Source organism: Daucus carota, chromosome 3 (genome assembly GCF_001625215.2).
Source record: "Daucus carota subsp. sativus chromosome 3, DH1 v3.0, whole genome shotgun sequence".
Taxonomy (NCBI): domain Eukaryota; kingdom Viridiplantae; phylum Streptophyta; class Magnoliopsida; order Apiales; family Apiaceae; genus Daucus; species Daucus carota.
Window position 1 is genome coordinate 12,901,781 of NC_030383.2, and position 21,013 is coordinate 12,922,793.

The following is a 21,013-nucleotide window of genomic DNA, read 5'->3' on the forward strand; positions in this document are numbered from 1 at the left end:
GGAGTAGGAGAGCGTCCTTGCATTTGGGGTAAGCCCAAAAGGCTAGGCCTCATCGTATTGGACCCCTTCCAGGAAGAAGATTCTAGAAGGGGAGGCCCAGCCCACATGGGTCTCTTAGGAGAAAGAACTACGTAACGGCTTGATCCCCTATAAATAGGGGTACGTAGGCAGATTGTAGGCATCGATCATTCTTGAGAGCTATTCCAGTTAGCAATCTAGAACCCTTTGCTTACAATTGCAGCCGCCTCCATAACAAACAACCAACCACTCCCTATATTCTCGCCAACAGAAATCTTGATCCACACCGCGAACCTCATCTTTGTTAACCTACCAGTTTTCTCCGTTAACAAATTGGCGCTAGAAGGAGGGCATAGTTCAAGATTTTCCATCGAGGAGAAAGATGTCGAATCACGGCGAGACAACGCCCGGCGGGAACCAACCCCCCGATCCTAGATCGGGGATAGGCGATAACCCTCCCGTCGACAACACGCCGGTCGGGAACGCCTCCCAGGACAGAGCAATCATCATAACAGACGGAGAGTCGGGCGTTATGAGACGCCCCATCTCCGGCTCGCCGCCGGTATTCATAAGCAACGAGGAGTTACTCAAGGAGTTGCACTACTTGAGAAACGAAGCGAGAGAACAGCAAGCTCTCAGAGAGCGAGTTGCCCAACTGGAGTCCCTTGTTCCCGGAACACATCGTTCCGGGAAGCAGCCCTTTGAGGAGGAAAGTCAGTCAGGCCATCGCGATGATAGAAGGCCTGTGATTGTTCCACGAAACTTATTCGCGTCAGGCGGCCAGACTACTGCCGGAGGAGAGAGCGCCAGGGACGGAGGAAGACCCCCGCAAGATAGACGATCAACCGCACATCTGGAGGAAGCCAGTCGAGATGTTAACGCTCTGGCGGAAAGATACAGAGGAAGAGTCAGTAGGGCGGATCTTTTGGCCCTGATCAAAGATCTTGAAAGCAGACCTGAATATGCGAGTACCGGATCAAGAACGGCAGGCACGGGACGAGAAGGACATAGGAAGGAGATTCCGCATGGATCAGACTCAAGAAGCTATGACCGATCGCAAGAACAAGAACCCCGTGGTTTAGGAGGAAGATCGGAGCGAGACCCGATTGTGCTTGAAGGACGGCAGAGTCAGGGAGGAACGCGCGAGCATGCGACGTCTCCGGGCAACGGAAAGACTCATCATCAGGTTCTTTTCTTGTCTCCTCTTTGTAAATTATCGTAAAAGTTATGTTATATTCCGTTCTGGTAGTAGTAGGATATGTAATAATGAATGGTTAGGCAAATCTTGATCAGACCATTGCCGATCCGCACATTCAAGCCTCGTCTCAGGCCAATGCTCATGCCAATCCGCATATTCAAGCCTCATCTCAGGCCAATGCGCCCCCATCTGCTCAGACTCACGCTAATCAATCCAATCTTCTCGCCACGGCAAATGACCTCATGGCTACCGGAACACTACCATCAATGACTCTGTCACAGCCAAACGTTCAGACCATTCCAGGCATCGGAGCCATTGATGTCAACAGCCTGAGGAAGCTTCTGGCACATTTCGACGGAAGCCAAACGTCTCTTTCAAGCCAAGCCCTATCACCATTCTCTGCTGAAGTGATAGAGGCTCCGCTGCCAGCCAATTACAGAAACACCACCTCCGATTTAAAGTTTCATGGCAACTCAGATGCTGTAGAGTTTCTTGGAAGATTCAATGTTGAGATGGGTGTCTACCAGATACCGGATCCTGTCAGGTGTAGACTTCTTGCGGCCACATTCAGAGATAGTGCCTACCAATGGTTCCGGAAATTGGAACCAGCATCCATCACTACTTGGACAAGCATGCAGACTATGTTCTTGACTCAGTTCCAGGCAACCGTCAAGTATGCTCCACCGGTCACCACTCTGGCAAATATCAAACAAAAGGAAGGAGAGACTCTTCATGCCTACTTCAAACGCTTCAATGCAGAGTCATCCAATGTTCGGGGGGCAACTGATGAGACACTGAAAAGCTTCTTGGTGGCTGGGCTTCGAGTAGGAACTGATTTTTGGAAGCACTTGCAAGGCAATGATCCCAAGTGTCTGGCAGATTTATATGCAAGGGCTGAGGCATACAAAAATGTTGAACAGTCACTGGCTGAGAGTCGAAAGAATGAGAGAAGCCCTGGTAAGGCTCGACAAAAGAGAAGGGACCGGTCCCCAAGTCCTAAACAAAGGGGGAGGCGACGAAGTCCCAACCGGGTCAACACCATGTATAGAAGGAACTACACACCTCCTCGAGATCATGAAGAAAGGGAAGATCGCTGGACACCGCTTGCCGCGCCAATTGATCACATCTTCGAAGTTAATCGTGACAAGGGACTCTTCCGCAGGCCAGCTCCACTAAATTCTTGGCAAGCCAAGAATAAGGACAAGTACTGTGAGTACCATGAATCAACCGGGCATGATACCCATGAATGTAGACAACTGAAAGAGGAGATCGAGTTGCTAATCAAAGAAGGCCAGCTTAATGAATGGATAGTACGAGAAGCCCGGTCCCGACGAGATATTCGAGCCAAGGACAGAAGGGGGATTGGCTATACTGGCAATCAAGAAAGGGGAAAGCAAGAGGACATCCAGTTCGTTAAGGAGGGAAGCATTCGTGTCATCTTTGGAGGGCCACATTTGGCCGGTGAAGGGACCAGGGCTATGGAGAGATATGCAAAGGAAGCAAAAGAAGAAGATGCCAGATGGGTTCACCACCCGCACAATGATGCCCTGGTGATCGCCCTTCGTATTGGTCCAATGAATGTTCATCGTGTGCTCGTTGATAACGGAAGCTCTGTCAACATTCTTTATTATGGCACCTACCAGAAGCTTGGCCTCCCTGATAAGGATATGAAAGTTGAGGATGTCTATATTTATGGGTTTGGTGGAGAGGCTGTAAAGGTAAAAGGAACAATCCGGCTCCCGGTAACTCTAGGAGAAGGAACATGCTCAGCCACTCAGGTTATGGATTTTATGATTGTGGATCACGACTCATCACACAATGCCATTATTGGGCGACCGTTACTGAAAGAAATGAGAGTGGTCACATCAATACATCATTTGTCTATGAAATTCCCAACACCTGGAGGGATTGGAGTTGTGAGGGGGTGCCAATATGACTCCAGAGAGTGTTACCTGCAATCTTTTAAAGGTTTCAAGAAGAGTGGAGCACTGAAAGAACCCCTTGTTGCCAACACTGGTGGGGAGGTCAATATGACTTACTTCGTCCAATTTCCTGAGGAAGGAGATAATCTCGAACAATCAAAAGGGAAAGAACCAATGGAAGTAGATTCAGATGCAGAGCTTAAGCCCTGCTCTATATGGGAAAAAGGGGAGACGTCTGGAACAAAAGACGAGTCTGACCTAGACCCAAGGCTGCCCCTAGAGTCAACCAAGACCGGTCCAGCTGAGGATACTGTTGAAATCCAGGTTGGGGAAGCCAAAGAGGCCAAAATATTAAAGATAGGGTCTAAGTTGAAAGGGGAGTTGAAGGCAAGCCTTATCCGTTTCTTGAGAAGCAACTTGGATGTTTTTGCTTGGTGTCATGCCGATATGGTAGGAATCGACCCAGAAGTAATGAGCCACCATTTAAATATCGACCCTACCAAGAAAGGGATGAGACAGAAGAGAAGGCATGTTAGTGGAGAAAGGGCCCAAGCACTAAAGGAAGAGGTTGACCGGTTGTTGGGTGCTAAGCTGATCAAGGAGTCGTTCTATCCTACATGGCTTGCTAACCCGGTCCTTGTCAAGAAGCCTAATGGGAAGTGGAGAACCTGTGTTGACTTCACAGATCTGAACAAAGCATGCCCAAAGGATAGTTTCCCACTCCCAAGGATAGACCAGTTGGTGGATGCCACAGCTGGACATGCCTTGCTGAGTTTCATGGATGCCTATTCAGGATACAATCAGATCCCCATGCATGAGCCAGATCAAGAACATACCTCATTTATAACAGACAGGGGGTTGTATTGCTATATAGGAATGCCATTCGGGCTAATCAATGCTGGCGCAACTTACCAACGCCTTGTGAACATGATGTTTAAAGACCAGATTGGTAAGACTGTGGAGGTTTATGTAGATGACATGCTGGTTAAGTCCAAGGAGGCGCAAGATCACATTCGGCACTTGTCTGAAATGTTTGACATACTTAGGAAGTATCGAATGAAGTTGAATCCCCAGAAGTGTGTATTTAGAGTTGAGTCTGGTAAATTCTTGGGGTTCATGGTAAATCATCGAGGAATTGAAGCTAATCCTGCAAAAATCAAGGCATTACTTGATATGAAGTCTCCTCAGAATGTGAGGCAGGTTCAGAGCCTTACGGGAAGGATAGCAGCATTAAATAGATTTGTGTCTAAGTCCTCAGACAGATGCAAGGAGTTCTTTAAGGCTATCAAGAAGGCTGGGAAAACGTTTGTATGGACGGATGAATGTGAAGAGGCCTTCCAAAAGATAAAGGAACAATTGGGAAAGCCACCTCTCTTGGCCAAACCCGTAGAAGGGGAAACATTGATCTTATACCTGGCTGTTTCAAGATATTCGGTCAGCGCCGTTCTTGTAAAAGAGGAGAAGGATGTTCAGTGCCCGGTATATTATGTTAGCAAAAGGCTATTGGATGCTGAGACAAGATACACTAGCATGGAAAAGTTGGTATACTCTTTGATCTTAGCAGCAAGGAAACTTTGTCCATACTTTCAGGCACATAAGATTGAAGTAAGAACTTCATACCCTCTCCGTCAAATTATGCATAAGCCAGAAGCAACGGGAAGATTGATGAAATGGGCAGTAGAGCTAGGACAGTTTGATTTGGAGTATAAGCCTAGGGCTACTGTCAAGGGTCAAGCTCTGGCTGATTTCTTGCTAGAATTTGAAGATGATAACCAAGAATGGGCAATAGTGCCATATAGTCCCAACATTGAGCCTATCGACGGACTTTTGATAGAGGATGATGCATGGTGGAATTTGCATGTTGATGGAGCTGTCAACTCGGATGGAGCTGGTGTAGGGATAGTTTTGGTTAGTCCCGGGGGGTGTCGATTGTTAAGTGCCATCCACCTAGGGTTCCCTGCAACCAATAATGATGCAGAATATGAAGCTTTGATCAATGGTCTAGCCCTAGCAGTAGAAATGAAGGCTAGGAACCTTATTGTGTACAGTGATTCGATGTTGGTAGTCCACCAGGTAAATGGGGGGTTCTTGGCTCGGGGTTGGAGAACGAACTTATACATGACCCATACGCAAGAACTGATGAAGAAGTTCAGAGAGGTACATTTGGAAAAAGTTCCTCGCGAGAAAAATGAAGGTGCTGATGCCTTGGCCAAGGCCAGTTCTAGAAGGGACACCAAGTTATTAGGAACTATCCAATTCTGTGTTCAAGAGAAGCCCAGTGTGTCAGAAGCACAGAAGGTCACCCGGTTCAGAGGAGATCTGATGGAAGTAGAGAAGGAAGTCGTGGATACTTGGATGACTCCTATACTTAAGTTCATCCAGGAGGGTCAACTCCCAGAAAGTATAAAGGAAGCCAGAAGTCTCAGATACAAAGCAGCGAGATTTGTAATATATGATGGTGTCTTGTACAAAAGAGGGTTCAATCAGCCGTTGCTGAAGTGCATTGCAGGGGAAGAGTGCAATTATATCTTAAGGGAAGTACATGAAGGAATATGCGGCAATCACTCGGGGGGTAGTTCACTTGCACTGAAGATCCTTAGGCAAGGATACTATTGGCCAACTATGAGGAGTGAAGCAAGCAAGTTCGTGCAAGCTTGTGACAAGTGCCAGCGATTTGCCACATATTCGTCTCGTCCTGCAGCAAGTATGACTCCGTTACTCAGCCCATGGCCATTCGCTTTGTGGGGGATAGATCTCATTGGAGAGCTTCCAAAAGCCAAAGGAGGAGTCAGGTATGCAGTAGTGGCAGTAGATTACTTTACAAAATGGGCCGAGGCCGCGCCTCTAGCAACCATTACTGCTAAGAAGATAACAAGTTTTGTATTCAATTCAATTGTGTGTAGATTTGGTATCCCATACAAATTGATATCTGATAATGGGAAACAATTTGATAGCAGAGAATTGAAGAAGTTATGTGATGACTTGAATATAAGGAGGAACTTTGCAGCTGTGTATCATCCACAGAGCAATGGACAGACTGAAGCAATCAACAAGATTATCAAACACACGCTGAAGGCCAAGTTGGAAGAGAAGAAAGGTGATTGGCCGGAGGAGCTTCCAATGGTACTATGGTCATACAACACTACGCCAAGGACAACCACTGGGGAGTCGCCGTTCATGTTGACCTATGGTTGTGAAGCAATGGTTCCGGTAGAGGTCGGAGCAGGTTCCTTCAGGAGAGACCACTTCCAGGAAGAGGACAATGTTGTTAACCAGAGGCTACATCTAGATATGTTGGAGGAAGTCAGAAGGGAGTCGCAAGTTAGGTTGGCAGCATACCAACAAAGGACAGCCAGATTCTACAACAATCGAGTCAAGCCTAGACCATTCAAAGTAGGAGACTTAGTGTTGCGCAAGATGATGCCAGGGATGAAGGTGCCAGGTCACGGAGTGTTCGGGGCAAATTGGGAAGGACCCTACCGCATTCGGGCTGAGATCTTTGGAGGAGCATACTACTTGGAAGACATGCAGGGTGAGCCCATCTCCAAGGCATGGAATGCTGAGCATTTGAAGAAGTATTATCAATAAGAGCAATATGGACTCTGCTAATAGGAATAGCATCTAGATATGAAAAACACCTTGTGTAATCAAGATTCAGTATATAATGGCAAGACTCTTTCATTCATTTTTACTACCTGCAAACACAGGGCGCGCCTAAACATGGGGCGCGCCTACTTGCTAACAACTTGAAAGATTACTGAGTTATCAAGGACAGTAACTCCTCTTAAGAATTCTGATTAAGAATAAGCTCGCGGGAAGAGTAGTAAAGCAAAACGATCAAAATACATATTAGACCAACTGCTCTTTCTGACTTAAGTGAGATCAAGACTGGGCGCGCCAAGTGATACGGCGCGCCACGTGTTCATTTGCAAATATTTTATAACACAAGCATAGTCAGGGAGATTTTCATATACAGGATGAAGTATAAGAAAAATGAACAAGCAAGCAATATCATAAAAGATAGCACTTGACAAAGGCAGTTAATAATTAGGTGCAAAAACAGCAATATGAGGGCGCGCCTCATATTCAAGATCCATCACAGTCAAATAAACAAATTTAAACAAGTTGCAGGGTTACAGGGACCCGCGCCCAAATGAAAGTTCAGAATAAAACAGAGATAAATATCAGGCCTGATCTTGAGAGGAGTCATGAGGGTTAGGCTGAGATCCAGTTGTATCAGCCGTCTCAACAGCTGGAGGATCCTGAGAAGCACCCACGCCTGATTCAATCCTAGGGATAGGATTTTCCAGGGACTCTTGGTGATCCTGGCGCGCCTCAAGTGGGGAAGATTGCTCGAGGAATTTGTTTGCAGAATCTGAAGCAGCCTCCAGTTCAATCTCCATTCTCTTATCCTCGATAGCCTTGGCTTGTTCCACCTTGAATTCCTCTATCCATAGTCTGGTGGCAGGAACGAACTTGCCCCAGTCATAATCAGGATCAACAGCAAGAAACCCAGTTACATAACTCCGAAACCCTTCAGCAAAAGCTTTCTCATGGGACGCGCCCAGTTGGGTGGTCAGTACTGCGACTTTGTTCTCTAAGGATAATACCTGTTCGCTGGCTGCAGTAAGTTCTTGAGCTGTTTTATTCAGATCTGTTCTAAGAGTATCAGCATCAGCCTTCAGCTTAGGGATATCCCTCTCAGCCCTTGCTTTATAACTCTCAAGTTCTTTCTTCTCTTTCCCTGCTTCAGCCAGTTGTTTCTTTAATTTGGCATTCTCCTCATTTGCGGCATCTAGGCGCGCCTGAAGTTTTTCAGTATCTGATGGGTTGCATGTCAGATGGAAAAATAACTCCCCTGCGGCGCGCCTACAGGCTTCAGCTGCCTGTTCGCCATTTCTTTCACCCCAGTTTTTAAATCGACCAGGCCCTATATAAGCATCGGCCATCTTGGCGAACCAATCACCTGCTGCCGTAACCGGGGCTTCATAGGGAAATGGAGAAGTAGAATCTGTTGTCTTCTGTCTCTTGGGATGATCAAGAGTGAGATTGTTTGGTTTCCTTTTCTCTAGCTCTTTCTTCTTGGGAGGAGATTTCTTTAGAGCAGGTTGACCCACGGATACCTTTTCTTGAATTTTAGAACTAGACGCGCCCACTGTCTTGGCGCGCCCAGTGTTGACTCCAAAGCCCGCAGGAAGAGACATATCTGAAATATGGATAAAACAGATTAAGACACTAAAACATAGGCATTTACAGACAATAAAACAATCATATCAGAGTAATGAAAGCAACTAAAGAAAATGCAGAACGAAGAATAACCATAATGAGGCGCGCCCTCAGAATTATCAGAAGAATCTTCCTCTTCCTCAGGAACTTCAACTTCTTCAACTTCTTTAGTTTTTCTTTTAATAGGACGACCTCCGTAGAAGTCTTGGTATGGGCATATCTCCCCCACGGCCTCGCTCAAGAAACCATATTCCTTTAAGCGCTCGGTCGTAACCAAGTGGTTGATAATCTTGGCTTCATAAGGAAGATTGATAATATTCTCTGCACGCTTCTTGGCGCGCCCTGATAGGGCAGATTGTTTCCTTTCAACTAAGTAAGAAGAAGGAAAGAAGGCGTCTAAGTAAGTTATAAAAATGAAAAAGAGATAAGAGATACGACGCGCCTGAAGATATGGCGCGCCAGAAGAAAGCTTACTAGGTGAAGTGTTGAATTGAGTTCTAATTCGTTCTTCTGGCCAGGCATAGAAAAACGGTTCCTTCCACTTCTTTTCGTTGCTAGTCTTCCCTTCAGACCAGCCAGTAGAATTATGAGATCTCCGTACTACAAGATAAAAGTACCCAAGACTGGACGCGCCTAGTCTGAAGAAATAACTTAGATCTTCCATAGTGGGCGCGCGATTGTTATGATCCTGGTATAACATGTAAAGAGCAATGGCCAGTTTCCAACTGTTAGGAGAAAGTTGTATGGGAGCGATGTCGAACCATTCGATGATCGACCTAAAATAAGGGTGAAGGGGAGGACCAACGCCTAGTTTGATTAGCTTGGGAGTAAGGACCATCCTGGGAATCCGCAGCCTGGGATTATAGTCAAAGATATGGGGCCTCATCCAAGGATGAGGGCGCGCCCAAATGCAGCCTTTATCATAATATTTTAGGCACCATTTGATTTCAGCGTTGGAAGCTGTGGAAGATAGACCTGCACACGCCAGCTTGCCAGCCTTCTTGCGGGCTTTGGCTTTTAAAGTCTCTCGAACCTCTTTATCTTCATCCCAGTCAAAATCCAGTTCGTAGTCAGAAATCTGAGGATGAGCATAAGGATTGGGGGAGGGTAAAGGAGAAGGAGGGCGCGCCCCCTCTTCCAGTTCCTCATCATCTAAGTTATGATAAAATGTTTTAGCCTCTTCCTCAGCCTCAGCTTCTTCCGAATCCTCCTCATCTGCACTAGCCTCAGGATCACTATCTTCCACATTATCTTGGTGATCGTCATCAGATTCCACCACTTGAGAAGATCTTTTAAAAGGAGCGCGGAGGTCATGTTCGTCCTGATCTAAGAGATCATTGATATCTATGTCGTAAGTTTCTTGAAGTTCAGGGGAAGAAGCACCACTCTCAGTCATGGTCACAGAAGGTGGAGGGGGATAAGATCGTATGGGTGTTGGTGAAAGAAAAATTGGCGCGCCTGAATGGGCCAGCTGCAAGAGAAAAGGAAGAAAAGAGAAAAGCGAAATGAGAAACTGGGCGCGCCAAGGTATGAACGAAATAGATGGAGACGAGATGACAGTACGAATAGAAAAGAAGACGACATATGCACTAAGAGGGCGCGCCTTAGATCAGGGCGCGCCAAGATAAAATAAATAATATATATATTACAAGGAGCGTGACAGGTACGAGTTGGCCATAAAACCTAAGTATGCACCTATACTGGGGAAAAGATTGGGGGAATCAGGCAGTAACAAACGCGCCTAATCTTATATTACATGGTCCAGGTAATACAAACACGCATTTTAAATCATAATTGACAGAAACAAAGATCAAACGGAGATACATACACATATACATACAGCGTAAAGAATGAAGAACAGCGAAGAAGGTGAAGGGACACATGCTCAAATACAGTGATTTAATCGGTCAAATACAAAGAAAAAGGGATGTATGTGTACCTTACAGCAAGAGGAGTCGTGGGCTGGCTTCGAAATCACAAACAAAGCTGCGATGCGACTTGAATAGCTCGGAGAAGAAGAACGGCGGCGAGAGGGTTTTTTGAGTAAAAGAGTAATAGAGATAAAAGTGAAAAAAGATGAAAACCCGTATTTATACTAGGGTAAAAAAATTAAAGAATTAAAATAAAGTAAAAATGCACGGGAAATGGAATACAGCTGTTCACAATAAGGGTTTCAACGGTCGGCAACATAGGGCGCGCCTTGATAGGTCGAAGACAGTTGCTTAAAAAGAGTGAAAGTCTCAAGATCTCGTTAATATTTTCAATACCACCAAGATCTGGGGGGTAGTTGTTATATGCGAATTTGTCAAGATCAGCTAAATGGGCCGAGCCCATCAAAGGAGGTTTGTTCAGCCCAAGAAAGTCAAGATCACTTCAGTCTCAGAGTAACCCTGTCAAAAGATAGGGCGCGCCCTATCTTTAGGCGCGCCCACTTGCCGAGGAAAGTTCATTTTGTCATAATTTTGAAGGGCAGTGAGAAGGTACTTAATGTTTAGGGGGACGCCCTTGAACATGAGTAGATCTCATTGTTAAATTAAGAAGACCCTACCTTGTAGTCTAGGGAGTTGTCCTCCTTGGGAGGTAGAGGATAGAGAAGAAGACATCTTGGAAGGTCCTATCTCTGTAGTCTGGCGGGTTGTCCCTGTCGGGGAGTAGGAGAGCGTCCTTGCATTTGGGGTAAGCCCAAAAGGCTAGGCCTCATCGTATTGGACCCCTTCCAGGAAGAAGATTCTAGAAGGGGAGGCCCAGCCCACATGGGTCTCTTAGGAGAAAGAACTACGTAACGGCTTGATCCCCTATAAATAGGGGTACGTAGGCAGATTGTAGGCATCGATCATTCTTGAGAGCTATTCCAGTTAGCAATCTAGAACCCTTTGCTTACAATTGCAGCCGCCTCCATAACAAACAACCAACCACTCCCTATATTCTCGCCAACAGAAATCTTGATCCACACCGCGAACCTCATCTTTGTTAACCTACCAGTTTTCTCCGTTAACATATAGTATAGTATATTATAGTATAGTATAGATAGGATAGATTCATGTTAAGTAATAAAAAGCAGTTTAAGGATTCCTACAATCGTAACACTAAGAAATTTAGTGGATCTATCTAATTTAAATTAGAGAATATCACTTTTAAAATTATAAGTAACAATTTTTTGAAAGTAACAACCAATATTATTTGGACGGCAGGGAATTGCTAAACACAAGATTAGCCATGCATTAATCCATTCCACATGCTTTAACAAACAACGTGTAGTTTTGTTAAAGACTCCTTTACGTATATGGGCTGGAAAAGAAGCACATGTACCCTATTTACAAACCCAGTCAGTGTAAAACAAAAACATTACTCCCTCTGTCCCATTTAATTCTATACGTTTCTTTTTCACTGCTCGACACGCACTTCAATGTTCTTATAAAACATAGTTCTATAGCTTATTTTTAAAATTTTCTTTTTCTGAATAAAAATATAACATTCAAACTTTTATACAGAAAAGAAAAATCTTAAAAATAAGTTATAGAATTATACTTTACGGGAGCATTAAAGTCCGTGCCGCGTCCCCGTCCCCCGATGTATATAACTCAGAGGGACGGAGGGAGTAATTAGCATAATACATGAGCTAATAGTAATGCTCGTACTAGTAATTATTATTGCATTGAAATTTGAACCCCATGAGACTTTTGTAATTCTTGTAAAAAAAACACTCACCCCAAGTCCCCAATAGAACTAACTCGTGATTCTTCCTCACTTTTCACGCATTAAGACTTGTGATTCTTCGGATCTGCTCATTTCGTTCTCATTGCAAATCTCTGAACTTTTCACATTTTCTTTATTGCCCCCCTACTTTTAAAAATCTTTCCTTTTCAGGGGTTTTATCATATAGCGTCTATATCTAAGCTTGCTTCGTTGATCATTTGTTAAATTGGGTAATTCTCCTACATGGGCTTCTTTGGATTTTCTTACTAAGTGTTAAAGTTGTTACCTTTATGTGGTTCTTGATTTTCTGACTAGTCTAAAGTTGTGTTACTTTTTGCAAAAGTAGTGTAGGTATTGTATGCAAGTATAGTTGTACTTTTAGTTCTGTAGTTGATATTTTGTTGTTGATAAACTGTTTGGTGCTTGTAAAACTAGAAAATGGATTCTTGTGTGGCTACATTTAAGGCCAATGTGCAGCCAGCACAAGCTTACAGAAGTGGTTATAATGAAAGTGGTGGATTTTTGGTGAAGAAAATTGGTGGGAGTGTCAACAGCATCGGCAAGTTTACTCAGTTGTGGAAGAGTTTTACAACTCAGAAGACTAGAATAAAAATCAAACGTGGGACTGTCTCCTCTGTTCTTACATCTGATGTTAATGATCAAATTGTGGTGAGTTGAGTCTAGTATTTTGTTTCCTTTGACTGGTATGATATAATTTAGGGGTGTTTGTGACTTTATATGTGCTGATTCACGTGTCAATTCAGGTCATTGTAGAACTTACTAAAATTTGATTGAAATGATTAGGTAAAGTTAATGGGTGGATTTTTAAAGAAGAAGTCATTTTCAGGTTTAGACCGGGATAAAACCCTTACTCCCCTGCTTGGATCTTATGCATTGTTAATACTGCACTTATTAATTTTGTCTTGGTTCAAATTGGGGTTTGGGTGGTGTTTGACATTGCAACTGTAATTTTATTTCTTAAGCTTCGACAGCAATGACTGTTCAAAATAGTTTTAGAATTTACTATTCACCCAGTGTTGTAACTTTTTGATATTGGTTGATTGCAATTTGAAGTAGCACTTTATTCTGTATGTTTGAGCTTTTATTTCAGGAATTTGAGCCGCCTGTATTTGTACATCCTGAGGTAGACCCAAAAACAGTGGCTTCTGTGATTCTGGGCGGAGGTGCTGGGACTCGTCTCTTTCCACTCACCAGCAGAAGAGCTAAACCAGCTGTAAGTGATTATTTTATGCATGTTTCCGTAATAGTTATCTCTGTTCTACCACCTTCTTACATGTAAGAGGTGTACTTTGTGCCGCACCTAAAAAAAGAGTAGTTTTTGATACATTGAGTTTCGTTTAGGGTGTATGTAATATATTCCCAATGCAGAACTCTTTTTACAGGGAACTGAAGATTAACTTTGACGAGTTTGTAGTAATATGAACTCTTGGTTATTAATGGGTGTTTTGCAGGTTCCAATTGGAGGTTGTTACAGGTTGATTGATGTGCCAATGAGTAATTGCATAAATAGTGGTGTAAGAAAGATCTTCATCTTGACCCAGTTTAATTCTTTTTCCCTCAATCGTCACCTTGCACGCACATATAACTTTGGAAGTGAAATGAACTTTGCTGATGGCTTCGTTGAGGTATGCTGACTTTACTGATTGAAAGCAGTGGCATATGGGAATATAAACTATTAATTACATTATATTGATATTCTTGGAAGCTGGATGAAATTTGGGAGACGCACATTGTTGATTTGTTGTTATATTATTATATTGTATTTAGGCCTGGCTTTAAGGTTGAGCTTTTAACCTAGTATAAACATTTTTGTTATTGTTAATAGGTTTTGGCTGCAACTCAAACCCCTGGAGAAGCTGGAAAGAAGTGGTTTCAAGGGACTGCTGATGCTGTGAGACAATTTGTTTGGGTATTCGAGGTGGGTACGAATTGTGCGTAATGTTTGACACATTTAAGAAAGATATGAACATATATGTAAAATGAGTTGACTACAGGATGCGAAGAATAAGAATGTTGAGCACATATTAATCCTGTCCGGTGACCATCTTTATCGGATGAACTATATGGATTTTGTTCAGGTGAGAAATTACTTGTGTATTCGGTATCTCCTTCTACCTCTGATATTGGTTGAATCTGGGAAGTTTACTTGAATTGTACTTGCAGAAGCATGTTGACACAAATGCTGATATAACAGTATCATGTATACCCATGGATGATAGGTATTTTTCCAATCTTTCTGTTTACTTGAAATGCTTTCAAATTTGGCTGTGGAAACTATCTTCAGAATTTGTTATGCATTTTTTTAAAAATTAACAATGTGAACTATAAGAAGAGGGCTTTTGCAAATTTTTCAGCTCTAAAGATGTGCTCAGAAGTCGTTCTCTTTCTGAAAGATTGAAACATATATCTGTGTTATCAACTGTTTACTCTTTTCTTCACAGTCGAGCTTCAGACTATGGTTTGATGAAGATTGATGAGACAGGGCGTATCATCCAATTTGCCGAAAAGCCTAAGGGTAGTGCTCTGAAAGCAATGGTATGATACTCGACTTGACTTGGGTAGCATACAACTACTTCTAATTTTAACCAATGTCTTGTACAATGTTTTCTACATTGTGTGCTTGTATTCAATGTACAGTAGCTTTTGGCATCTAATACATGTTTTACAATATGGATTACAGAAAATCAACTAGTTTTTCGTTCAAATTCTATACAATGTGTATTTGTATTTGAAGCACATAATGTTTATTGGTGCCTGACATTTATTCTAAACTGCAATTTCAGCAAGTCGACACTTCAATTCTTGGACTTTCTGATCAGGATGCCTTGAAAAATCCTTATATAGCTTCCATGGGTGTTTACGTATTTAGGACTGATGTTTTGCTAAAGCTTTTGAAGGACAAATATCCTTCAAGCAACGACTTTGGGTCTGAAATTATTCCTTCTGCAGTGAGGGATCACAATGTACAAGTAAGATATATTTTTTGCTCCAAAAAATTTTCTCAGCTCAATGATTTTAGGTAGGGTCTTGACGTTTTACTCTGTATATGTCAGATCTATATCAACTACTAATATACCAAGCCTTTCATTTTTAATTAGGCATATCTGTTTAGTGATTACTGGGAGGACATTGGAACAATAAAGTCTTTCTTCGATGCAAACTTGGCCCTCACAGAACAGGTTAATGTTGCAATCATAGACCAATCTTTTTTTTTTTTTAATCTACTCGACGAGGTTTGGTTTCACTTTTGTTTATTCGATGCATGTTACCTTAAAGGGTAAAGGAATTGGTGTCAGATGACATACATTTATTGCATGGAGATTTATATGCATCAAACATGGATGTTTATAGTCCTTATTAAGAATCACAAGATTTAGTCCAGAAATTTAAAGCTGTCATCTAAATATATGTGCCTGTACTAAACTGAAAATGTTAGTGCCAAAAGGGCTCTTAATTTTCCATCAATAACTTGCTCTAATTTTCATATTTCATGCAGCCGCCAAAGTTTGACTTTAATGACCCAAAGACACCTTTTTTTACATCTCCCAGATTCTTGCCGCCTACTAAAGTTGAAAAATGCAGGGTATGCCAGTGACTGAAAGTTATTTCTATTTGACATAAATACTCCTTTATATCTCACAAATTGATTATTTCAGATTGTGGATGCTATAGTGTCACATGGTTGCTTCTTGCGAGGGTGTAGTGTACAGCACTCGATAGTTGGTGTTCGCTCGCGCTTGGACTATGGCGTAGAACTCGTGGTAAGTTGCGGAATCTTTATTTTTCACACACGTTATCCAAATAAGCTTACCTCCTATGACAATCCAGTATGAAAAATTAAAGAAATCGACAGTAGGAGTTGACCATGAAATCAGAAGTTGAAGAGTATTTTGTACTTCATGTTGAAAAATTGTGACACGCTAAAATGTTTAAAAGCAATCTGCAAGGCTTAGCCTACCAAACATTCCTCGTCCCTTAAGCTGCATGAGTATTTATATCTTTTGTAACTGAACTTCAGGAAAATAAAAAATGTTTATAAGTAGCAAATGAGTAGTTAACAAGTCAAGTGTCCAGTTTTGTGTGTGAACTTTTTACAATATAGCAGCTTTATGTGAATGTACACATAAACACTAAAACACATCTGAAAGTAGGAAGGTACCAACTTTGACTCCTTGCTCTTGCAACTTCTTATCAAGTGCATGTGCGCACATGTCTATTAGAATTTGTTTTTGAAGGATTTTCAATTGTGAATATACTTATGATTTAGAGATTTAAAATTAGATGTGATTGATAGCATGCTTTATTTTTCCAGGATACTATGATGATGGGCGCAGACTACTACCAAACTGAATCTGAAGTTGCATCTCTACTTGCAGAGGGTAAGGTTCCCATTGGTGTTGGACAGAACACCAAAATCAGGTAAGACTAGAATTCCTTTAGTTATTCCCGCTATGCTAACTTTTCGTGTCATTCATGTTACTTAACATGAAGAGAAAAAAAGATATGATGTTTTGCTGTTGCTTAATCAGCCAAGATATGCTGCATTAATGTTCTCTGCTAAAAGTTAGTCTTATAGTCTTTCTCTCAAACATACAAGCACATAATAAAGCATATACACACCGTAACGTAATCTGAGTCTGTGTCGTAAGTACTCCACAAAGGTTTTCTTCTCATATCTAATTTCATCTCTGTGAAGGAATTGCATAATTGACAAGAATGCAAAGATTGGGAAAGACGTGATAATTACAAACAAAGATGTAAGTTTTCCCATTTACCTTTGCAGTTCCTAAACTTAACGTTTTTTCCAAGTGCAAAATTCAGTTTGCATACAAGATAGTGGTACTATGTTTATAAAATTATTGTCATTGAATTTTTTAGGGTGTTGAAGAAGGTGACAGGGCAGATGAGGGATTTTACATTAGATCTGGAATCACAGTGGTGTTGAAGAATGCAACAGTTAAAGATGGAACAATCATTTAAGATAATATAACTGAGCAAACTCGGAATAGTCTTATGAATGGGCTTAGTAAGCATCTTGCTGTGTATTACAGTACTGATTTAGATAATTGTATGTATATTCCTTCAACATATCATGGGATTCATATTTCTTTCAGTTTACATATGAAATGTACAAGTTCTTTTTAAATTTAATTTTAAATAATTAAGAATTGGGTTTTTACTTCTTTTGACCTCAAATTAACAGTCTGTCCGTTTTCACATCAGTATCCAACTTCATTGTTCACAGTTTCGTTATCCTCCCTATGCCTCGGCCAGGCATGCATTTTGCGGATCCCAGCGAGTTTTTGTGACTGTTCATGAATCAGAAAAGCAGTAGAACGGCTTTCATTAAACACAAGTTCGTAACCATCTCTGTACGAATCCATTCCTTCTGTCAGTAGTTGCCAAAACATGCAGCCGGCAGCTACACCTCCACAGCTAGCAGACGAGTAAACGTCTGAATAAACTGTACCAAGCAGCTTATCCCTCGTTTCTATATCAAAACCTGATTTTTTCCATCCAAACTCGGTAACTAGAAGTGGCTTCTGGAGAATTGTCTCCGCGTCTTGGATGTGTTTGTTAATCCAGTTGTTTGAAAATGTCTGTTGGGTTTCTTCATCAGCATCTGGTATCCTGATCACAATAATAAGTTATACTCTAGTTCAAGCGAAAGTGCAAGCCTAGGTTTCTAAAGTATTTCGTGCATCATATATGGGTGGTGTCAGAGTTACCATTGATCAGGATACAAGTGAATTGTAGCAAAATCAATGCCAGGGATTTGATTATTTGCTATAAAATCCGTTCCCAGCTTGGCCGTTAGATTGAATTGCCTGTCTGCGGGTGCAGACTCTCCATAAAATCCTTCCAAGCCAACTTCCAGTAGATGCTTCGTGTCCACTGATTTCACGTAAGATGCCATCTCTGTAATCCAAGCCTGTGACAGAAGTGCAGTAGAAGTAGAATTTATTTCATCTGTGCACTCTGTATTACACTTTCTGTACGCAGAAGTTGTAAATCTTATGTTTTTTATGTGCAAGTTTACGAAATTAAAGTGTCATTTAAGAAGATATAGAATCAAACCTGTATACTGTTTCGAGATGGGTCTGAAGGGCATCTAGGCTCATTCATAAGCTCCCAAGCCATTATTGTCTTGTCATCTTTATAGCAAACTCCTGTAATGCTGTTGCGCCTGTTGAGAACAGTCTAAACAAAAAGAATAACATCAACTGTGTGTCCCTGGATCAAGTCTAAAGCTTAGGCAGAAGAGAAATCAAACTCACGTTAATGTGGTTTTTATAGAATCCTTTCACTAGAGAATTTGTAAAGAAATCATCTTCAGATGATATGTTCTGTCCCTGATCTCTTGCCCAGTTTACGTACTGATTCTTCCCTCCAAAGTCTTTGTAGTTGTTCACAAGGCTCAGTATTAGCCTGATCCCATATCTTCCTGCTTCATATATCACAAAATCTAACCCCTTCATATAACACACAAAAACATGTATCAGAAGGCTATGATCTTGGATGTGAAATATGGATAGTAAAAATCTTTAGAAAAACGGAAAGAAATCTTCAAGAACATTGATGCATGCATTAAGAATGTTAAATTTTGATTCTTGAAGAAACAGGAGATATGGAAGACAATAGTGACCTGAAACATTTGTTCGTTATAAACGCCTGGAGAGAATTGCAAAGCTTGAGGTCCACCATCACTGAATGCCCAAGTTCTTGAAAGTGTAAGGTCATTTGAGACTGCTTCTTGAAATACAGAGGATATTTTACATCTTTGAGATGGATCAGAAGCCACAACCATTAGCCAATAAGCATTAAAACCATTTGCATAATAAAAGCTACCATTTAACATAAAGTGCACTCCCATGCTTTCAATGAACTCAATTCCTGCTGAAACCTGAACAATTTTTCCATGTTGATTCAACAAGAGAAAAACCAACCAAAGCAGACACCAGTTCCTCATCTCTCTCAACTTGCAAGAAGTGAAACAAAATCTGCGCTATAAAAAATAAGAAGAAATGCGTGTTTAATGTATTTCACTCGTAAGTTATAAGAGGGTGAGATGTACGCTGATCTTACTAACAAGTTGGAGTCTTTTATCGCGCGTGTTTGTATAATAATAATAATAATAAATGCATGCTTATTTCTCCAATTACTGCAACTGTATATATATGCAGAAATTTCATATCTTCTCCCCTAAGAATGCAACTAAACCTATGAAAATGGCAAGAACTTGTAACAGAAAACAGTATATTCTGGAAAGTAGCTGTAGTAATATGTTGCATTCAGATAAGTGTTATCCATACACGAAACAGGATCATTCTTGTAAAAAAAAGACTTAGAAATGTGAGAGAGCAAAAAAAAGTTACTAAAAATAGTTACTGCAGTTAAAGGGTAGATAAATGCAATGCAATAAAACTGGCCGGTACTGGGATTAATTAGAGCAGCTCACACAAGACAAGTAACAACTTTTGGTCTGTGAGAACAAAACATTCACACTAATCTTCATTAAGACAAACTCTTCTTGTATTAGAAGGTTCAGATTTAACAAAACGTATATTCCAAGGTTAAATTTATTGACAAAATATAGTAATTTAATCACTTTATTCATATAACTTTTTATCTGGTCACAAGAAAAGCAACATCAATACATCATTTTAGTTAGTTCCTAGTATTGAGCTTTATTTGATTAACCATATCCTTTACAAGAGAAATGAAGTTTTCTCTTGTTTTTATATATTTATTTCTTCTGCACATGATTCAGCTGTGAAGAGAACATAGGATAGCACTCCCTAGCATACCCTTATATGGAGTTACATACCACACCATTATAAATATATACCTAATATATATTTTATTATATTTTTTATGAAATATAATTGCAAATTTTGATTATTAAACCAAAAACGAAGTTATACAATTTTTTTCTTCCAAAAATATCTAAAATTATGCAATATCTCAACATGATTCTATAACAGAATAATAATCATCCAGAATTATTTTATTGTAGAATCAGTTTCGAAAATATACTTTTTTTCATCAAATTTTAAGTGTTAAATTACTTAAAATAAATATATTTTATAATATTTTATATTAGAATCACGTTTTATATGTATTCTATAACAGAATTTATAATAAAATTGATGATTTATAGTGGCGCACTATGTAACTCCATACAAGTAGTTAGAATGTTGGCCCATATTTATATCTCTAGAATGTGGCCCATATTTTATATATGATTTTTTTTGTAAATATAAAACTAATCTCATGTGAGAAAAGAGTTGAATGATAAAAACTATGGTATGAATAACTAAAAATATGTCGATGGGAGAAACTATGGAATAGTATTTATACTATCTCCGGCTTTGTTTTGTGATATATATCCCGTCGTAAATGCTAACACTAGTTTCGGCCCACGGGTTGCTCAGAGCGTCTCTGATATAGGGGACCTACTACCGCAGCTTCATTTACTTCTGTAAAAGAGGATCCATGTGACTTTGGCAGGCTGAGAAATGAGAAAGATCGATAACTGAATTAGCTCTGGAGATGCATGTCATATACAGCTTGATATGTTCTCTTTCCAAAATGACAGTGGTTTTGATTTTTTAGACGTAATTTAAGATATAAAAAAAATATGTTTTATAAATTATTTTTCTAAATTTTTTTGAATAAAAATGTAGATGTTAATTTTTTTTTCAAAAAAAAATTTGAAAAATAATATGTAATTAGTGCAAGGTTTTTGTTGGATATTCTGGTCCATGTAAGAAAGCTAAATAGTGATTTGATTGAAAGTTTATAGTAGTACAATTATTGAATGAAAGTTTTTTGAATTTGATGATCCAAAATAAAAATTCTTAGTCAGTTGAGTGATCAAAATGTCATTTAATCAATAAAAAATAACTTTCATTCGGTATTATGACTCCGC

General features: G+C 40.6%; 3 protein-coding genes across 6 annotated transcripts; 2 read left to right on the plus strand and 1 right to left on the minus strand.

The window, feature by feature from the left end:
* The first annotated feature begins 400 nt into the window (after positions 1-400).
* LOC135151378 (uncharacterized) lies at positions 401-7,527 on the plus strand. The gene is made up of 3 exons (XM_064089798.1): positions 401-1,204; positions 1,297-5,930; positions 6,096-7,527. The coding sequence occupies exons 1-3, from the start codon at positions 401-403 to the stop codon at positions 6,724-6,726; spliced, it is 6,069 nt and encodes a 2,022-aa protein (XP_063945868.1). The 3' UTR covers positions 6,727-7,527.
* A 4,479-nt stretch (positions 7,528-12,006) lies between these two features.
* LOC108210611 (glucose-1-phosphate adenylyltransferase large subunit 1) lies at positions 12,007-17,260 on the plus strand. 3 transcript variants are annotated; one of them, XM_064090740.1, is made up of 16 exons: positions 12,016-12,131; positions 12,232-12,290; positions 12,496-12,729; positions 13,172-13,294; positions 13,533-13,706; positions 13,907-13,999; positions 14,076-14,159; positions 14,245-14,300; positions 14,523-14,616; positions 14,865-15,050; positions 15,180-15,260; positions 15,578-15,664; positions 15,738-15,842; positions 16,394-16,500; positions 16,778-16,838; positions 16,960-17,232. In XM_064090740.1, exons 3-16 carry the CDS (start codon positions 12,499-12,501, stop codon positions 17,059-17,061), a joined length of 1,584 nt encoding a protein of 527 aa, XP_063946810.1. In that variant the 5' UTR covers positions 12,016-12,131; positions 12,232-12,290; positions 12,496-12,498; the 3' UTR covers positions 17,062-17,232. The 3 variants fall into 3 exon arrangements, with proteins under 3 accessions (XP_017237463.1, XP_063946810.1, XP_017237464.1); XM_017381974.2 differs by having other exon boundaries at positions 12,007-12,290; positions 16,960-17,260; XM_017381975.2 differs by lacking the exons at positions 12,016-12,131; positions 12,232-12,290 and having other exon boundaries at positions 12,311-12,729.
* On the minus strand, positions 17,093-19,554 carry LOC108210613 (mannan endo-1,4-beta-mannosidase 7). Of its 2 annotated transcripts, XM_064090741.1 has the most exons (6): positions 18,931-19,554; positions 18,728-18,828; positions 18,360-18,554; positions 18,160-18,282; positions 17,811-18,013; positions 17,093-17,712 (listed from the first exon to the last, which is right to left on the minus strand). In XM_064090741.1, exons 1-6 carry the CDS (start codon positions 19,049-19,051, stop codon positions 17,301-17,303), a joined length of 1,155 nt encoding a protein of 384 aa, XP_063946811.1. In that variant the 5' UTR covers positions 19,052-19,554; the 3' UTR covers positions 17,093-17,300. The 2 variants fall into 2 exon arrangements, with proteins under 2 accessions (XP_063946811.1, XP_017237465.1); XM_017381976.2 differs by having other exon boundaries at positions 18,728-19,554.
* Positions 19,555-21,013: the final 1,459 nt, after the last annotated feature.